This window comes from Henckelia pumila, chromosome 1, assembly GCF_033568475.1.
Source record: "Henckelia pumila isolate YLH828 chromosome 1, ASM3356847v2, whole genome shotgun sequence".
Lineage (NCBI taxonomy): Eukaryota > Viridiplantae > Streptophyta > Magnoliopsida > Lamiales > Gesneriaceae > Henckelia > Henckelia pumila.
The window spans coordinates 46,038,645-46,059,574 of record NC_133120.1 but is presented as its reverse complement, the minus strand read 5'-3'; the positions used below and the strand labels follow the sequence as shown (position 1 = coordinate 46,059,574).

At 34.3% G+C, this 20,930-nt stretch overlaps 3 protein-coding genes across 3 annotated transcripts; 2 read left to right on the top strand and 1 right to left on the bottom strand.

Annotated features, from left to right (window-relative positions):
• Positions 1-1,334: 1,334 nt before the first annotated feature.
• LOC140892419 (MACPF domain-containing protein At4g24290-like) lies at positions 1,335-5,656 on the bottom strand. The gene is made up of 7 exons (XM_073301300.1): positions 5,306-5,656; positions 4,052-4,290; positions 3,424-3,622; positions 3,229-3,306; positions 2,946-3,129; positions 2,647-2,813; positions 1,335-2,153 (listed from the first exon to the last, which is right to left on the bottom strand). The coding sequence occupies exons 1-7, from the start codon at positions 5,579-5,581 to the stop codon at positions 1,440-1,442; spliced, it is 1,857 nt and encodes a 618-aa protein (XP_073157401.1). The 5' UTR covers positions 5,582-5,656; the 3' UTR covers positions 1,335-1,439.
• Positions 5,657-9,885: 4,229 nt separating this feature from the next.
• LOC140877815 (5-oxoprolinase 1) lies at positions 9,886-14,142 on the top strand. The gene has a single exon (XM_073281398.1). It carries the CDS (start codon positions 10,085-10,087, stop codon positions 13,901-13,903), a length of 3,819 nt encoding a protein of 1,272 aa, XP_073137499.1. The 5' UTR covers positions 9,886-10,084; the 3' UTR covers positions 13,904-14,142.
• A 901-nt stretch (positions 14,143-15,043) lies between these two features.
• LOC140879158 (oil body-associated protein 1A-like) lies at positions 15,044-20,728 on the top strand. Its single transcript, XM_073282823.1, has 3 exons — positions 15,044-15,206; positions 16,003-16,406; positions 20,127-20,728. The coding sequence occupies exons 1-3, from the start codon at positions 15,070-15,072 to the stop codon at positions 20,306-20,308; spliced, it is 723 nt and encodes a 240-aa protein (XP_073138924.1). The 5' UTR covers positions 15,044-15,069; the 3' UTR covers positions 20,309-20,728.
• The last annotated feature ends 202 nt before the right edge of the window (positions 20,729-20,930 follow it).

Below are 20,930 nucleotides of genomic sequence, written 5' to 3'. Positions count from 1 at the left end.
GGCCCGGTATGAGATTAGATATAGGTTTGATGACAAATACCTCTCCATCCATGGTATTAGTGGATGATGAGTGTCATATAAGTGACATTATGTGAAATTGACAATGACAATTAAAAGAATAAACACAATAATCCTAAAAAATAAAAAACATACAAAACAACATATTATTCATAACTATGTCTTGCTTATCCATATCTCATCATGTTTTTATTCATCTATCGTACATCTCATCCATGATACCAAACGGTATCTTAGTGGATGACAGCAATTCGAGATGGTTCCTAGCCAGAGATTTCTGAATGTTCGAAGCCGATGAGAATCTGCGAAAAGAGCGATAGAATTAGGGCATAAGTTGATAGATTGGGAATGAAGCGTAAAATTAACGCTCAAAATATAGGCGGGTAGGGTCTTATTGTGGGTGGGTTAAAGTTCGTTTCACAAATTTTGTACCGTGAAACGGTCTTATATAATAGTTTGCCAACAAATACATACAATCTTATCAAAAAAGGAAAATAATATCAAAAAATTTATTTCTTGCAAGACAAGTCTTATATCCTTTCGATATACATTGTGAAAAGTAGGAAAAAAAAAAAGAAAATTATCGATTAATAAGTTAATCCTCATATTAGATTTTTAATAAATAACAAAAACACCTTTATCGGAGAGAATATATTTGTCATCAGATAAAAGCAAATAATAATTTTAGATTAGAAAAAAATATCGAGAATAAAAATATTCACAAGAATTTTCATTTATTTATCAAAATTTCACAATCAATTTCTAAGAATTAAAATCAAATGAAACTAGGTTTCAGATTTTAATTGAAGTAACAAAATTTGGGACTTGATTTCTCTAAATGAAAAGTCTATAAAAATCAATTTTTTTTAGAGAAGACAAACATCATAGATATAATTAAATAGAGTCTCTTTTCCCTTGGTATGATGAGACTCAAAATATTAATGTTAAAAGTTACGTTGAAGTGTAGAATCGCGTCTTCAAGGAATCATTTAGAGAGTGTTTGCAATAGATTGTGCTTTTTATGGATGTGATTAATTCATAAATTATAAAAAAGTTAAAAAAAATCAAAAGTTGGTAGTGTTTGAAAACATATTTGAAAATCTAAAAATCAAAGTTGGGTAGTATTTGATAAATAAGTTATTAGAGTGATTTTAATAATGACCTTCTTATTAGAATCACTTTTGGAGAATCAAAATCACCACATGACTAGATTTTAGATTTCAATTAAGTTAGGCATAAGCTAACACACAATCTAGGTTTAAGAAACACACAAAAATGATTTTTTTAAGCAAAAAGCTAACAATCACTTTTTTTAGTGATTGCAAACACTCCCTTAAAGCATAACGAGCGTAAGATTTACAAACGTGGGTTTAAAAATAATATGAACATACCTAAAAAGAAATGGCACATACAAAAGGAAACTACTGTTCTTGTAAGTAATCTAACAAAGCAAACTTCACATGCAAACCTATTTTTCCACCTTCAACCACCAACTTAGCGGCAGTCACTAACCAATGTCCCGGGACATCATACGCGCCTCGTGCAACTTCGGTGGTATCGACGTATTTAAGCAGTTTCCTGGATCGGATAGGCACAGGTGGACCATCAGGGTAGACACCGGAGTTAAGGGTTGCCGCTTGCTGCTTGGGGGCATCGGCCACAGCCCTTTGAGTGAATGTGAAAGTTGTGCTCAGGTTAGTGAAGAAATTGGACTTTCTAGATGCTTCGGGTGTCGATGCCCACTCAGTTTTACGGATCGTGCAGTTTGGTAAGTGGGTGTAAAGTAGACGGAGGTGGAGGACTTTTCGAGGCCATTTGCCCTTTATTATGAGCTGTGCTCCGGTCACGATGAAAACGCCACTGGATTCTCCCTGAGCCCAGGTGGGATCGTGTTTAACAATGGATGAGCATATATTTGAGAATTTCTTCCACCGGACTGGTTCTAAGAACTGGTCGGAGAATTCATAGTCATCAGAGCCTCGCCACTGGTGCTTCCGTGTGGTCGAAGTAGATGAGGCAAATGTCATTATATCCGGAAGATTAGAAAGATGCTGTACATGAACAGCCAGACGATTGCTTTTCTTTCCTTCCAAGTATAGGCGGAGGCCAAGCACCGGTTTTTTCTCACTTTCAACCTACAATAGAGCTCAAATGAGGATTTTTTTTTTTTTTTTTTTTTTATCAAGAGGTGTGATTTTGCAATCACTAATAGAGAATATAAAAATTCAGTTCAGTGACTTTTAGAAAACTCGTGATTCACATGAAATCACAATATCTCGTTCATTAAGGACTGCCACTCCCCTGCCTCCGATAACCAATTTTATTAAAACAACCATCTAAATAACAAAACCAGGTGAAAAAGCATAGTTTCTGCAAATACGTACCATCTGCTAAAGTATCATTATCACGTCTTTCTTTCGATACTGTTACAGTGGTACCCATTAATGAAACATGGATGTGAAGATTAGAGTAGTCATGATTCTCATATAAAAGAGCCATTACTCAAGGTAAATTCAGTTCATGACATCACATAATTCGCTTTCTCCAAATTTAAACTCAAGAACAGTGAGACATCACATTATTTGCTTTCTCCAAATTTTTATTCTTAAATTTATAGTTCACACCTACCTGGGTAGAGCTGACATAAATCTTTGGACCCAAGAAACTGAACTGCAACGAAGGGATAGATGTGTTCCTTCTTTGATGCCTCAGGGGCAACTCACAGAACAGAGGTGCCCACTGTCTCGGGACTTGAAACTCCAAAAAATACTGCAAATCTTCTATAGCTGGCTTGTCTACATAGAGAAATTAACGTCAGTTTTCCATGAAAATTAAAGCCGGAGGAAAAATGGATGCACAAGTGTTGATAAAAACCTTGTAATAATGAAAGAAAGAAATGTATATATCAGAGAATCAGAAGACCATACATCGTAAGTACAGGTTAATGGCGTGACTAAGGTAGCCACTCCCAGGAATGCCATTCAGTAGAGAGGTAATGGGGACAAACTTGAAAAGAATGGCTTCTGGATTAGCTGCCATTGTCTGGAGCCACCGGGAATGACTTTGAGCAAATATGTCACCACCTCTTTTCGACCATATAAGTGTGAGTCCCTGATTCAAATTAAATTCCAAATCAACTATCATAATGGCAACAGTAATTATAATAATAATATTTATTTATCAATATATGTAAATATAAGGGTAACTTACATCCTTGCTTGATGTTTCTGTAATGCTGGTAAACTGCATGGTATGTGTCTGTAGCATGCGAGTAAATACCTCCGGAACCTCCAGAATATAAACATTTCGAGAACTCAATAGTCTTATTATTGTCTGACGAGAATCAACAAAAAGAATACAAATGGGCACATGTACAAGAGTATGCACACGCAAACAGGTACCAACCTTCTTTGGGTTATCCTTTGCCTTCCTCTCTAGAATAGGACTATTAGTATCAGAGAACAGACAATCGCCAAGTTCCTCCAAATATCCTTTGAGTTCAGCTGAAGGAATTAGAGAAGATGACCTCTGTTTAACACAAAGTAAATCCTGGCCCCCGACTGCCAATTCCACAACTATATGTGTTCCATAGGTCTCAATAAATCTGGCCAATAAATATCAATCAGCATCATACAAAATAGAATATGACAATAGATGGTATGGTTCTCAGGGACACTTAGGAATGTTGGAAACATACGCCTAACTGAATCTAGAACATGAATGCAAGGGGAAGCACTGGGAGAGGGTTGTAAAGAAGAAAGAAAACTATATCAAGAAAAATCCCTTCACTGGAGACTCATTTTAGCATGCCATACTCTACATGAAAAATACAACACTACTTAGGGGGAATAGCCTTCGTCAAACTTTATTTTTTAAAAATAACCTCCCCAAGTGTATTTGAGTGTATTCAAATACACATGGGAGGTTTATTTTTTAAAAGAAAAAGAAATATTGTTAACTACCCCATGCTCATACCGGCTATCAACCTAAAATTCCTCAACATTTCAAAAAGAGAGAAGAATGTTAGCTTGACCTGGATAATGCAGCTGGATTCCAGTGAGATGGAACGGACTTCTTCACATGGTCGTGAAGAACTAACTGGGTTGCATTAAGGTGCAAACAGAAAAGTGAAATGAAATAACCATCAAAAGCTAGGTATTTAGCATCCTCAGCATCATTCAACCAGGCTCCGGTTAAATCAAAAATAGAATTAAGATATCCGGACGGAACTTTTCCCTGGACTGACGACTTCTGATTAAGTAGCTCCGACATCTTCAATAGAAACAATTTTTCTTAGCTAAAAGGACTTCAAAATCTTTACAAACAGACAACTGAAAATAATATGTCAGAAAAAACCCTTCCAGTGGCGATTCTTTTTTCCCCTTTGTTCTCCAGGGGCATTACATGCCAACTGATCTATAAATCAATGAATTCAGGCTCACACAGAAAACAATTCATTCTTTCTTAATCAATCTCATGTGAACCTATACTAGCTCAAGTATTTGACAGTGGAATCTATTCATGCCGAGATTACATATTCAGTTGGGTGTTAATCTGTTTACCATAAGATGAATTAGAATGATGCCTCATCCTTCACTTGTACATTTTAAATTTATTAAATGAACTTCCTTGCCCATTTGTTCTTCGACAACTCCAGCTAAATATGACAATACAACTTTTGTTTGGATGACTCGCTCATACGCCCAATATTTAGTTCACTCTATTCTTCGTAACACCATATATATATGTGTGTGTTCGTATGTGAAAAGAAAATTAATCATTTCTAGGGACTACGAAATACACACACAAGCTGGTTTCACCCTGCTACAAAATTTACTACTCTCACCCTTAAAAAGCACTTCCAACACACCAAATTTGAAGCGGATAAAGGACTTCCACCAACTTATTAGTATTTGATATATGTAATTAAATATAGTCTGTTACAAAAACATGTAACATATTACTGATATTGATCAGATATCAGTTTTGGTGTCTAGCTGCTTGAGCTTTCAACACAAGAGCACATAGTCAATAGAGCAACCCCAAAGACTACCCTCCCTTTCAGCACAAGAGAGTTGCTCACGTTTATTAGTCAGCCCCTACGACGAAACGTGGGATCAAAACACCTATCCAACACCAACAGTTAATTAACAGATTATTCGATCGATTCTTTCAAGCAGCTAATAAAGTCACAGCAAATTGCAAAAGATTATCCGGAAAAAAAAACAAAAGAAAAAGCAATCCCACGAACTCATACAGACGCATAAAATTCAGAAAAACCAATAACCTGATTAAACTGGAGAACATCAGACTTAAACCTTATGTGATCTCCTTTATCGACACGGATGCACTCCGAAACTCCGGGAATCGTGACTCCGCCGCCGAGTCCCGGCACAACGACATCACGTCTCGTCATTTCATCCAAAACAACCAATCTACCACCCTGGGGACACCGTTTGACAAACTTGAGTCTGAAGTCACTTGCGAGGTCGAATCCCTGGCCCAAAGCCTCCGTGGCCCGCACCTCGACGGGCTTATTCTCGTACTCCTCGGATTCGAACATGGTGGCGTCGCTGGGGGTGGGAGAGAGAGAGAGAAGGGGGTGATGTGTGTTGATGGCAATGTTTTAAGACTGAGTTTGAAACTTTTACCGTCTTTCGGCTGATGATTTTGACATTTTATTAGTATTAAAATAATTATTAATCATAATAATTTCGATTTGATTTACCATAAATAGCATCTTTGAATTCCAATGCCGTATAAATAAAGAAATTATTTTATTTTAGAATAAAAATTAATTTGATAAATAAACTATTGGTTAAATGTCAAGTTGATACACGTACTTTTGTTAATGGTTTAATTGGTATATATCTAATGGATTTTGACCAAATTATAATGATGAAGAAAATGGTATAATTGTCTTTTGATAATACAAATTAATTAGAACAATAATATTATTTTGTTTTAAAATCAACTTCATCGTTTTTGTTCGTTAGAAAAACCAAGAACGATTTTCAATTTATTCTTAGTCATGTTCTCTAATAAAATTATTGTTTAAATAAACTTTCAATTTTTTTGTTGATTAAAAAACATGTGGCACGTTATGATAGAGTTTAATTGGTGTTTTGAAGAGTTTTTATTATAAATATAATTTGAAAAATTAAATTAATTTTTAGTATATTTTACGTAATATTTTTATTAAAATAATATATTTAATAAATTTTTACATAGTTAAAATATTCAAAAATATTTTATCACAATCACTATTTATTTAATATTTTTTTCAAAATATTAATGAGAAAATTATGTATATAAAATCATAATTTTAGTTAAAAAATATTAATTTATTTTCTTTGGTAACAATTTATTTATTTATAATTATTTAGATATTGTATGTCTTAATATAATTTATCTAATTCATTTCGTTGAAATATATAATTTATTTAATATATCTAATATAATAAATATTATTTACAAATAAAAATTTTAATCAAATCAATTTTTATATCTAAAATGTAATATACAAATATATCTATTTAACATTAAAATTAGCATGTGTATTTTTTGTAATAAAGGGCAAATTGGACATTTTACATAAATATCACGGGAAATTGATCGAAATTTGGCGGACATGTACTAATTAAGCCATTAAAAAATGTTCATGGACCAATTTAACATTTAACCAATAGTTCGTGTATCAGATTAATTTTTACTCCTTTATTTTAATTTATATATCAAAATGATTTTTAACAAAATTAATTTATTAATATTTCATTGTATAAGTTGTAACACATCACTGGAACTTGGAAGACGATATTATTGAATTTATTTGTGATGAATTGTGATATGATTATGATATACTAAATAACAAGAAGAGTAAAATGCTCAAAAATCCCTAAATGTAAATTGAAATTGGTGTTAAGTACCCATGTAATGAAACATTTGTTTCCACTCCTTGATTGAGACCATTTATTTTTATTAACTCCATGATCTAGTCAAAAGACCCAAATGCCCTTGACCACCAATGTGAATTGCACATGAACCCCTCGTTTTTTTCTTCCATCTAATTTCTATTCTCTCTTCTATTATTTCCTATTATTTTAAAAATTGATTCCTCTTTATTAAATCCAAAAGAAATAGCACGAAATCAAACCCATCGAATATAAAAATAAGTATGATGTCCATCGTAATTTATACTCCAATCTTGTTATATACATAATTTAAAACGAATAATACTGATTTGCATTTACATTATACTGAAATTATAATGATTTTGTTGGTATCATTTACTCAAATCCAGGTTATGTACCAATTTAAAATGAATAATAATGAATTTTGTTTCTGTCAAAAAATAATAATGAATTTGTGTTAGTGTCGTTTAATTGGTAGATTAAAATTTTGGTATAAAGTTGTTTCATATCCCTCACTTAGGGGTGAGCATTATTTCGGTCAAACCGAAATAACCGAAGGAATTCGGAAATTCGGTTCGGTTAATTCGAGAATTCGGTTATAGTGTTTGGAAATTTTGGAATTAAAAATTATTAAATTTGGAATTTTTTTATTAGGCTTCACATATAATTTATAATATTTTTTAAATGTGTTTTGTTATTTAAATTTTTTTTAAAGCTTAATGTGTTTTATTATGATTAACATATCATACTTCGATCATTAATTTTATAATTTTTTGTATTTTTAATTTTATTATGTAAAAAAATTGGTTAATTCGGTCACCGACCGATTTAATCGATTTTAATTTGGTTCGATTAAATCGATTTTAGCACAAATTCGGTTCGATTGGGTTAGTCTATAATAATTCGGTTAATTTGATTTCGGTCAATTCGATTTGGTTTTTGATCGAATTAACCGAATGTTACCCTTACTCATTAAGTGTGTGTGTGTTTATATATATATATATATATATATATATATGAATTTGGATCAAGATGACGATGTCTATCAAAATTTATACTCACATTTCAAAGTTATGTGTAATAAAATGAATAATACTGAATTCTTCACGTTAAATTATTCCAAAAGTAGCATATTTTTTATCAATAATTATGTTGTTAGTGTCGTTTAATTGGTAGATGAAAATCATGATAAGAAATTTTTTTAAAAAAATACCTCTTACTCATTAAATATACATATGAGTTTTCAAAATATTATTTGAGATGGATCGACAACATTAAATTCTAAATCAAGAATAAAGAGCAACAAGTATGTGGTTTATCGGGACAACTCAAGGAGCTTCATCCTTGAGTTTCAAACCCCTAACTCTCGATGTCGTCTTATACCTTAGTCGTTCAGTCGTGATTGAGTTGCTCCCAATCTGGACAATCAACACAACAAACTCATATCAAACTTCTATTCAAAACTTCAACTCAATCGTCAAGGCTAACAATTCACAACCCTTGTTCTTTCGTCAATCGGTTTAGACATTGGTCTTCTTAACTTGAAGTCTCATGTTTTCAATCTGAAAACATAGCATATATAGCCAAGAATATCAGCAAGAACTCAAATAATATCCAGCTCAATCAATCTATACTCAAACACTTGCCAATTCTTGACTCGACGACATATCGGTTAAACTTCGGCAACCGTAACTCATTTCAATCAACTCTATCATTCAAATAAACTTCATATATACCTCAAACGAGCAAAAATACTTCATATACCAGCTACATCAGTAGGTATAGGATCGAAAATAATTCTGAAATTTCATAACAAGTTCATACGGCATTGGTTCTTCGATCTGGTTTCGATATAACAAAATATATCAATCCTCTTCACTTAAACCCACACATATCAGCATGTATATATATCATCAATAAACCAGCATATCAGAAGCATAAATTTTCGAACATAGGCTGGAAAATAATATAACATTCAAGCCGATATCCTTCTTCAATTCGACTTCGATACGGTAGCACATATAACCTCAAGAACACTAATTCATGCTTCAATTTTGATGTCACAAACATTATAATGTCGAAATATGCTGTAAACATCAAAATACTTACATCAATTCATAACTCTCGTCGCAAGGATTTCGGAACTATCTTCGAAATTCAAATCGGACGACCGAATCAAAAGATATCACAATTTAAAAACGAAGAAGAGGACTTTGGAGCCGAAGGTCTCGACTTTTGCTGCAGCAATCTGATGATTCATACTTCAATTACACAATTATATGTATATCACACACGTGTGATTTCCCACTTGCAAGGAAAATTACACTTTAGTCCCTCAACTCTTCATTAATTGCGATTTAGTCCTCGGTCAATTATTTAATTCAATTTCAATCCTAAATAATTTAAGAATATTAGAATTTAAATCTAAACTTCAAAATTATCAAATTAGATATTCTCGGATTAAAATTAAAAATTGCATTTTAGCCCTCGAAACTTCGATATTTGCAAAACAGTCCTGCTCGAGTTTCACCTCCGAATTAAATCCTCTTCAATTCCCGGAACATGGAATTTCCATCTTAAATTCCCAAATATTCAATTCAAATATTTAATCCTTTTAATTTAAGAATCCCGGAATTTAATTCTCAAATATCCGTAAATTCTCAAATTAAATATTTTCGACTCAAAAATTAAATCTCTAATTTTTATAATACTCCAATTCATATTTTCCCAATTACAGAATTTAAATCTCAAATTTCATAATTAAATAACTTAATCTTTTCGGGTCTTACAGATTGTATCTTCCCAAAAACACACAATAAAATAGTAAGGAAGAAAAATGAGAAATATACTTGATATTGCTATCAAATCCCCAGAGAACTTTCTCAATATTGCCTAGCAATGCTAGTACAAAAATAAACACGATGATATCAAAATCACTCCTAACTAACTCATTCACTCCTTGCCCTATAATATTCCCTCATACCAAGTGCATTCTTAATGGGCTTGTGCCTTCTAGTGTTTATTTTGGGCTTAGGATTCTCATCGTCGTTGTTTCTAATTACAATATTTTGACAGGTTTCAATATTCGAAATTCTTCCCGAGATATATCTGAACTATATTTCACAAACAACATTTGGCAAGCTTAGGTGATACTAATGGGAAGCACTGATGAAGGAAAGCTTAGATTTTGCATCGACAGAGGAGGCACTTTCACTGATGTCTATGCTGAAATTCCTGGTCAATCTGAAGGACGAGTCATGAAACTGTTATCTGTAGATCCGGCTAATTATGATGATGCTCCAGTGGAAGGAATTAGGAGGATTCTTGAAGAATTTAGTGGAGAAAAAATACCTCGAAGTGCTAAAGTCCCCACTGATAAGATTGAATGGATAAGGATGGGAACCACTGTGGCGACAAATGCGTTATTAGAGAGGAAAGGGGAAAGAATTGCACTGTGTGTGACTCGGGGATTCAGGGATCTTCTGCAGATTGGCAACCAGGCCAGGCCTAGTATCTTCGATCTTACTGTATCAAAACCATCAAATCTTTATGAAGAAGTATTGGAAATTGATGAAAGAGTCGAACTTGTTCTTGATGAGGAGAAAGTAAAATCTGATTCTTCTGGATCAATTGTTCAGGGTGTTTCTGGTGAGCTTTTCAGGGTTGTGAAGCCCCCTGATGAGGAAGTTGTCAAGCCTTTGCTTAAAGGTCTGCTAGAAAGAGGTGTTAGCTGCTTAGCAGTGGTTTTGATGCATTCATACACATATCCACACCATGAAACATTTGTCGAAAAATTGGCAATGAGTTTGGGGTTCAGGCATGTTTCGCTGTCATCGGCTTTGACTCCTATGGTTCGAGTTGTTCCTCGGGGTTTCACAGCATGTGTGGACGCTTACCTGACTCCAGTTATTAAAGAATATTTGTCTGGATTTATTTCAAAGTTTGATGAAGGTCAAGAAAAAATAAATGTCTTGTTCATGCAATCAGACGGCGGACTGGCCCCAGAAAGTAGATTTTCAGGTCACAAGGCAGTTTTATCTGGTCCTGCAGGTGGGGTTGTTGGATATTCACAAACCCTTTTCGGGGTTGAAACAAGTAAGCCCCTTATTGGTTTTGATATGGGTGGTACATCTACTGATGTGAGCCGGTATGCTGGAAGCTACGAACAAGTTATAGAAACCCAACTGGCAGGTGCAATAATTCAAGCGCCTCAGCTTGAGATAAACACTGTTGCTGCTGGCGGTGGATCAAAGTTAAAATTCCAATTTGGAGCTTTCAGGGTGGGACCAGAATCAGTAGGTGCCCATCCAGGACCAGTTTGTTATCGTAAGGGAGGGGAACTGGCGGTCACTGATGCAAATCTTGTCCTGGGATATGTAATTCCAGATCACTTCCCATCAATATTTGGCCCGAATGAAGATCAGCCTCTGGACCTCAACGCAACTATATGTGAATTTGAGAAACTTTCAAAGCAAATCAATGCCTACAGACAAAGCCAAGATCCTGGAGCGACAGATATGACTGTAGAAGAAATCGCCCAGGGATTTATAAATGTTGCCAATGAGACCATGTGTCGTCCTATTCGACAATTGACTGAAATGAAGGGCCATGAGACAAGGAACCATGCACTTGCATGCTTTGGAGGTGCTGGCCCTCAACATGCCTGTGCTATTGCTAGATCATTGGGCATGAAAGAAGTACTAATTCACAGATTTTGTGGGATTTTAAGTGCATATGGGATGGGAATGGCAGATGTTGTGGAAGAGGCACAGGAGCCATATTCTGCTGTTTATGGTCCCGAGTCAGTGTCAGTTGTGTTTGACAGAGAAGCAACTCTGTTGAAGCATGTAAAGGAGAGTCTGAAAATCCAAGGCTTTAGACAGGAAAATATTACTACAGAAACATATTTAAATCTAAGATATGAGGGAACAGACACTGCTATTATGGTGAAAAGTCCGTTAAAGGAAGATGGCTCTAGAGGAGATTATGCAGTTGAATTTGTGAAGTTATTTCAACAAGAATATGGATTTAAACTTGAAAACAGAAATATCCTGATATGTGATGTGAGAGTTCGTGGTATTGGAGTTACTAACATACTTAAACTCCAATCCCTAGAGCCTGCTTCAGGGGCCGCAAAAATAGAAGCTTACTACAAGGTTTACTTGGGTAATGGTTGGCACAATACACCACTATTCAGACTGGAAGACCTGGCATTTGGCCATGTCATTCCTGGTCCAGCAATAATCATGAACGGTAATAGCACTGTGATTGTTGAACCAGGTTGCAAAGCTGTTATCACAGAATACGGTAACATCAAGGTTGAAATTGAGTCAGTTTCTAATGTTGTGGAGGTAGCCAAAGACGTAGCTGATGTTGTCCAACTCTCAATCTTCAATCACCGATTCATGGGAATAGCTGAACAAATGGGGCGCACCCTGCAGAGAACATCGATATCAACTAATATTAAAGAAAGACTGGATTTTTCTTGTGCCTTGTTTGGTCCTGATAGTGGGTTAGTAGCAAATGCTCCTCATGTTCCTGTTCATTTAGGAGCTATGTCCAGCACAGTCAAGTGGCAGCTGAAGTACTGGGGCAACAATTTAAATGAAGGAGATGTTTTGGTTACCAATCACCCTTGTGCTGGTGGTAGCCATCTGCCAGATATAACTGTTGTTACACCCGTATTTGACAAGGGAAAGCTCGTCTTTTTTGTCGCAAGTAGAGGGCACCATGCTGAAATTGGAGGGATTACACCAGGAAGTATGCCACCATTCTCGAAATCGATATGGGAAGAAGGAGCTGCGATAAAAGCATTCAAGCTTGTTGAAAAGGGACGCTTTCAAGAAGAAGGGATTAGTAAACTTCTCCTATCTCCATCTTTCGGTGAGTCGGCTCATAATATCCCAGGAACACGGAGGCTTCAAGATAATCTATCAGATCTCCATGCGCAAGTAGCTGCAAATCAAAGAGGGATTTCTCTTATTAAGGAGCTTATCCAGCAATATGGTTTGGAAACTGTCCAGTCTTACATGAACCACGTGCAGGTTAATGCAGAAGGAGCAGTCAGAGAAATGCTCAAGTCTGTTGCAGCTAGAGTTTCCTCCAACTCGGACAACGTTCAAGATGGTGATTCAGTGATCATCGAAGAAGAGGACTTAATGGATGACGGATCTGTCATACATTTGAAACTAACGATTGATCCCAAGAAAGGAGAAGCGAGTTTTGATTTCTCTGGGACAAGCCCAGAAGTTTATGGAAATTGGAATGCTCCGGAGGCGGTAACAACTGCAGCTGTCATTTACTGTCTACGCAGTTTGGTGGATGTTGATATCCCTCTCAATCAAGGGTGCTTAGCTCCTGTAAAGATATACATTCCTCTTGGTTCTTTTCTATCGCCAAGTGATAAGGCAGCAGTTGTAGGAGGTAACGTATTAACTTCTCAAAGGATAACCGATGTGATTCTTACTGCCTTTCAAGCTTGTGCTTGCTCTCAGGGTTGCATGAATAACTTAACCTTTGGGGACAATACTTTTGGCTACTACGAGACTATTGGTGGTGGAAGTGGGGCTGGTCCAATGTGGGACGGTACCAGTGGAGTCCAGTGCCACATGACTAACACTCGTATGACTGATCCGGAGATTTTTGAGCAAAGATATCCAGTTTTACTTCATAGATTTGGATTGAGGGAGGGTAGTGGTGGTGCAGGATTTCATCGAGGAGGTGATGGAATTGTTCGGGAGATAGAATTCCGACGCTCCGTTGTTGTGAGCATTCTTTCAGAAAGGCGTGTACATGCCCCGAGGGGACTGAAAGGAGGGAAAGACGGAGCTCGTGGGGCAAATTATCTTGTCACGAAAGACAAGCGGAAGGTTTATCTTGGAGGGAAAAACACAGTTGAGGTCCAAGCTGGGGAAATTCTCCAGATTTTAACTCCTGGTGGTGGCGGTTGGGGCTGTTATGAGACAGTTTCTTAAAGTCTTTTTGCAGGAAGTTGAAGAATACCAATAAGTGGGCTTCTAGCTACCCTTTCCCTGTCTGTTTCATGCAAGGATTGAACAATATATTAATTTTACTACTCTTTACACAATGTTATATTTCTTCAAATAAAGACGAGTTTAGCATAGAAATCTTATTTCTGAAGACTAATGAGTTTCCGACACACAGATATATTATTTGGTTTTTCTTCCACCATTTTATGCACTTTAGTGATCAACACTTCTTTTCTTTCTTCATCTATTTTGTTTCCTACATTGTCAAAGAAAATCTGTATGTGTCCTGCATTTTTTAAAATTCATATCCCTGGTTTTGAATCCTCTGTTGAACCTTTTATAGTGCAGCTTGGCTAGGTATACTGGTGTACCTGCAGCTGTCCCTCTTATATATGTGTATGTATGTGTGTAGGGGGTGTCTTGAGTTGGGAGCCTGTCAAAACAAGTTAGTGACACCATTCGTTGTAACCCATCATTAGGTGGAACGGGGGCTGACCTACCTTTTAGGTTGGTTTTGAAAACACCAATTCAACACACTTATTTTAGGTGGCGGGAGTGGGCTTATGTATAATTTGACGCGTAATTTAACGGGTTTTGACGGGTAACCCGAAACCCGCCACAATCCACAGGTAGGAGGGATGGGGTGAGCCGGTCCACTGTTTAGTAAGATTGAAAATTACCAGTACAATCCATTTATTTTATATGATGGGTTGAAGCTGGGTATGACGGGATAAGCCAACCTGACAAATGTATCTTATTTTGACCCTTCTAATTAGGAGGGAGGTTAAATGTTTCACGGTGAAATGAATATGAAATAGTTTGTGAGCTTCGTATTCATGTAAACTTTTTCTACACGTAATTTTTGGTATAACCATAAGAATAGCTAATTAAACTTTTTCTACACATAATTTTTGGTATAACCATAAGTATTGTTTTTCAGGTAAAAATAATACTACAATATAAAATTTATCGGTAACAAAATGCAATGCAATACCCCCTCAAAGAAAGTCGGTCGTCATAGGACAAAAACACCTCACGAGAATCCCATCCGCCATGTGTCCCCACGCGTCAGTTGGTCTGTGAATTTTATCATCTTCTTATATAAAAAAAAAAATGATCATAATTAATCATAGAACAGAACAAATTAAAAGATGGAAGGAGAGAAGATTTCCGCACATCCCCAAGTCCCCGGCGAGCCCACGCAGACTTCAACTTCCCTTCTCGAGAAGGCCACCGCCGCCATTCAAGGCTTTGGCCCCGTCAACAAAATCCACCAGCACCTCTGCGCGTTAGTCCCACTCCACTCAAATCCGGCCTTAATTTGTTTTATATTTAATAATTATTATTCTGTACGTTGTGGTAATTCTTATATATAAGACTAAACTCCAAATCATTTACTGAATTTTAGTAAAATGGAAGTGTTGCTGAAATATGAAATTTCAGGTCAAATTTCTTTCATGTTTTTCTGCAACCCACCCTTTTAATTTGTTTTGTTTTAGATATTCACATTATTATTCCGTTCTAAATCACGTGTGTTCAAGTGGTAATTTTTATAAGACTAAACTCCAAATCATTTAGGTTCTAATTGGATAGAAGGATTTTAAATCCATGAATTTCAAATATTTTCAAATGATTTTTTTTTTTTTTTTTTTGTATATAAAAGTAGCAACATAAATTTTGAATCTGCTCCTTTTCATGTTTATATAATATTTCATGTTATATTTAGGATAGATTTCAAGTCAACTCAATAATGGATTCATTTGAAATTCCTTATATTTATATAAATAATGTGTAAATAAGTAGTGTATAGATTTATGATTTGATAAATCGTTTTTAACAATTTAAAAGAATCGAAATCCATGGATTTGTAAAATGGAAGTGATGCTGAAATATGAAATTTCAGGTCAAATTTGTTTCATACCAAGTGTTTTGCTGCAACCCTTTTAACCAATTTAACAATTATGGTTGTATTTCTATTTCATGCCGTTTTCTTGAGATGGTATATATATATATTGTCGTTTCATGCTTAGATAATTTCTTTTCTCAAAAATTTAATTACACTCCTAATTATCTTGTGCATGCAGATTCCATTTCTATGGGCACGACATGACCCGGCAAGTGGAGGCGCACCATTTCTGCGGGCACCTGAATGAGGAAGTGAGGCAGTGTCTGATATACGACGGGGAAGGCGACGAGGCCCGCCTGATCGGTGTGGAGTATGTGGTGTCGAATGAGCTTTTCTCGACTCTGCCCGACGATGAGAAGAGGCTGTGGCACTCCCACGAGTACGAGGTCAAGAGTGGCGTGCTTTTCATGCCCACAGTACCCGGTCCGGTTCAGCGGCAAGACTTGGAAAACGTGTGCAAGACTTATGGGAAGGTGATGCACTTTTGGCAAGTGGATAGAGGTGACAATCTGCCTCTCGGAATCCCGCAAATTATGATGGCTCTTACTAGAGATGGCCAGCTTAATGACAACCTTGCCCAAGGTATTGTAAAGTTTTCATTTTGTGTTGATTGATTGTGTGTTCCATGTTAATTAAATGTTTCAAAGATAGATCGATCGATCATATGTTAGTTGAAAAATAAAATAGATCTATATATATATGATGTCGAATGTCATTTGGTCAGGGTTAATTAATGGCATCTACCATTCCACCTAAAAAAATTATAAAAAGATAGTATTAACTTTGGGTTTTCTTTTTATTTGAAACACCTTATTATCAACTTTGGGTGGGTTTTCAGGTCTTATGCTTAATCACACATTGTCATGTGTTCAAAACTTGAACGCAAACATCATATTCTGTATTTGTGCTGTGTTATTAGGGGTATGGTGCTAAACATGTGAAAATGCGGAAAGTTAATAGTTACTAGGGTTTAGAGTGATCTCGGGATTTCACGAAAAGATAATTTATGTAATTAAATCACTCGGTTTGTCTCTAGCTACATGGAGTAGTCCGTAGATGTGGACAAACATGCAATGGTATGTGACTCTGTTTAATGGAATATTTCTTACGGTATATGTATAGTTCAATATGATGTTTTATGTGGGATCTATTTTGAGGAAATCCGGTCCCCATCAAATGAGAGATTGTATTTTTTTTAGGTTGATTGTAAGTTACATCCTCTCTGCGTTTAGGCCTTGGAAATTAACTTATATATAATGCCCCCTTTCATCGGTTATCAGTTAGCTTCCAGTTCGTACTAAACCACATTCTTAGGTGGAGACATGCTGGCAAAAGAGAGAGAGAGACATTTTCTTTGTTGGTGGGCTTCTTATTGTAAATTTTGTTGCAATTCATGTCGGCCAATTTTAACTTTAAGTACCCCGCGAATTAGGAATTAGGATCGGAGTACGGTTTTTTTTAATTATGTGGCCATGAATATTTGGAGGTGCACTAATGAATGTTGTCTGTTGTACCTGAGATTTCGGAAGTAATAATTTGGTCCTTCAAAATAACAAGTCACCATTTTTTTAAAATGTTTTCAAAAACATCTCTCTCTCCGTGAATCATTTTAAATTAAGAATGTCCTAATATTTTTACCAGTTTTTTTGAATTACGTGGCCATGAATATTTGGAGGTGCACGACTTTTTTAACTCATTTTTTCATGTTAAATAGCTTCGATAGTATTAAAATTATTTTCTCTATTCAATTTGTTTATTGTTCGTAATAGGAGCTTGAATAACTTTTTATTATCGTTCGTTTATAGTTAATCAAATTCTTTACCATTATTTTTTTATTTTCTTGTTACGACTGTAAAATTTCTATTCGTTTTTTTCATCATTATTTTATTACTATTATTGCGAAAATATTTATTGATATATTAAGTCCAACTCTGAGTTGATCTTGCTTTTCTTTGTTTTCTTTTATCATTTTTTCTACAAAAAATATCTTATTGTAGTTGATCATCGACTATATCTACCCAAAAAGAATTATTTCTACATATTGTAACTATAAAATATATAATTTAAAATTTTGAACTGCATTTGTAAATTAATATGCATGTTTCCTTTGTATAATTTGGTATTCATTTTATTAGCGAAACTAGTCAAATTGACAATAAAATAAACAATTCATAAATTATTTATGTTATTTTCTTAAAAATAACATGAGACTTTGCATTCTGATAAGTAAACAAAAAGTAGAATTGGACATAATCCATGAAAGCATAAGAATATTAATGAAAGTTCATAAACAAAAATTTATTTGTTAAACAATAAATTCTTTCTTTTACTAATTCTCAGTACCAAAACTATATTAATATTTTAAAAGAATTCTCAGTACCAAAATTATCTCAATATTATCTAGGTATACATTTTTATTCTATATAAATGAAATAATAATGAGGGTTATATATATAAGTAAAATTATAAATTAAAAAAAGAAAAAGAAAGGGACAAATGGAAAAAAAACATACAAAACAATTAGGTGTAATAATTTATCATATATGACTTTCATTTAAATGAAGTTTATTTAATTTTATAACTTTCACTTTACTCCATACTACTAATTGTGTCAAATTGTCACAAAATGTGTTATACATAAATTTCATTTGTTATTATATGATTTTTTTTCATTTCATTAATTTATTTTCAATATTCCAATATAAAATTTTGTTATAATATTAAATCAAGGAATAGATTAATATTGTAACAGACAAATTATATTAAATTTTTAAAAAATAAATAAATACTTATAGCAAAAATTATATAGAATATTGTTTGGTGAGAATGATCTAGTTGGGGTACAATAATTGTCTTTGCTGGGTAGAGCAATCGAACCACGACTTTTGGGCTGTTGTGAGTTTAAAATATTTGAGTTGTACAATTACCATCCGTTATAGCTTTTGGTAAAACGACAAACACTTGGTTATACAATTGGTATTAAAGTGAAGGTAATTAGTTCGATTTTCATTTATTACAAAGACTACAATTATTGGGGGGAGATTGTTGGGGTACAATAATTATTCTTCTTGGGTAGAGGATTGAACCATAACGTTTGGGCTGTTGTGCGGTTTAAAAGATTTGAGTTGCACAATTATCATAAGCTATAGTTTTGGTAAAATGCAAGCGTTCGGTCCGACAGATCTTGTTCTAACCCATAACAAATATGACTTGTTATATCAAAGTATTGATTTCAATCTATATACAGATCAGGTCGACCCATCTTACGAATAAATGTAATAGGAGAGACCTACACAAAATTTAAAAAATAAAAAAAAGATTAAATTAATAAATAATGATAATAAGACTTAGTGGATTTAGAATTTTTGTTATTAATTCATTACTTTACATGAAAATCGTTTATTTGTTTTACGTATAATAATAACAACAATAATAGTAAGTTTAGTGATATTTGTTATTATGTCATTATTTTTTCATTAAAAGTTTTTATGGGAAAACGTTGTTTGTTATCATATATATCATGTTACTATTATAGTGGATTAATTGACATTTATTTTTTTAAAATATTGTTTAACTGTAAAAAATTAATGAAAATTCAATTTGATATAATTTTTGAAGGTTTTATTGCAAATAAATTGTGCGATAAATTAATAAATAGACATATTAAATATATTTAAGTATTTTACTGTTCTGGCTAATTCTTATAAAAAACGATGAAGTAATAACATATAATAAGCTTAAAATCATAGTACTTTAACTTATTACAAAAATATTATATATATTAGATAATAGTTTGAAAATTCAAATATAAGATAAAATAATAAATTAATATGACACAAATTAGCGGTGTGGAAATTTTAGTTATTTAGTTATTTGTTAATTATAAATGCTAACTTAAATATTATTATATCTAAATATTAAATATTGCAATTATATAGCATGTTTTGATTTCTCAATGTTTTTGGTCATTTAATATTAAGTCAATGCTTAGAGAATCTTTTTTATTCTCTTTATACTTTTGTTTATATATCATTTTGTACCCGAGGTGTTAAATATTTTTAAGGTATTTGATTTTTTGGTGTATATATATATAACTTGAGTCCTCTTGAGAGTTGAGAGTATGGGCTTCGAGTCACTCCTGAGATGCACCTCAAGATACATGTCTGATGGCTGGTCTTCTGAACTCGACCTTTTGTTAATTAGTTTCACGTTGAATACATTTGGCCTTCTTATACATTTTGACTCGGGCAATTCGATTATTCAAGTGGTTGCACGAGGGCAACTCATACCCCATTGATGCAGATGTTGAGAAGCGTTACAATGTATCATTTGCGATGGAGAGGGAGAATAGGGCCTACATGAAGGGCCCCGACGGCGGAATAGATCGGATGGCCAACGGTGGGGGACGGGGGCTTCAGACAGTGCTCAAGGAGGTCGAGTGCGGTGCTCCGGCAGTTGGGTCTGGAGCCAGGGTCTTTGTGTGAGTTTACATATGTTCTTGGTCCCTACGTATGTGTGCCATCGTTTTTCTCTTGTTTCGGTATGTAAATTAGTACATAGATATCTTGCTCGATAGGGAAATTGACAATCAATGTACGTGTAGCAACAGTAATAAAGATTATGCTGGAAGCTTGTGTCAAAGTAATTGTTTTTTCTTGATTTATGAACAAGATATGCAAGTGAAGGTTGAATTACCGGTCCAAGCTTTTGAGGCTTGTATTCTGGGTCGAGACGACCAGTTTGCGACTCCGTTCGACCTGTCCCGACCGTCAACTTTGATAAGAGCTTGCTTTCGAAGCAACTTAATTCTCAGACAATATGGCGGAAAGTTGTTCCGTGCAGCAATTTAAGGGTCATATGTGCCAAAATTATTTTAATGGAAAATCGTTTCATTAGTGCATTAATCGCGGTGTGAATTAAGGATAAGTCATTGATTATTTATATTTGCTTTGTCTAATATTTGGTTTAAGTTTCATTAGTGCATTAATCAATCGCACCATTATATAATTTAAGTGTATTGATTTATTATCTTTATATTATTCATTCTAATCCATGAACCAAACCGTAATAATTTTTGAAATGGTAAAAAGTAACACGGGTGTATAA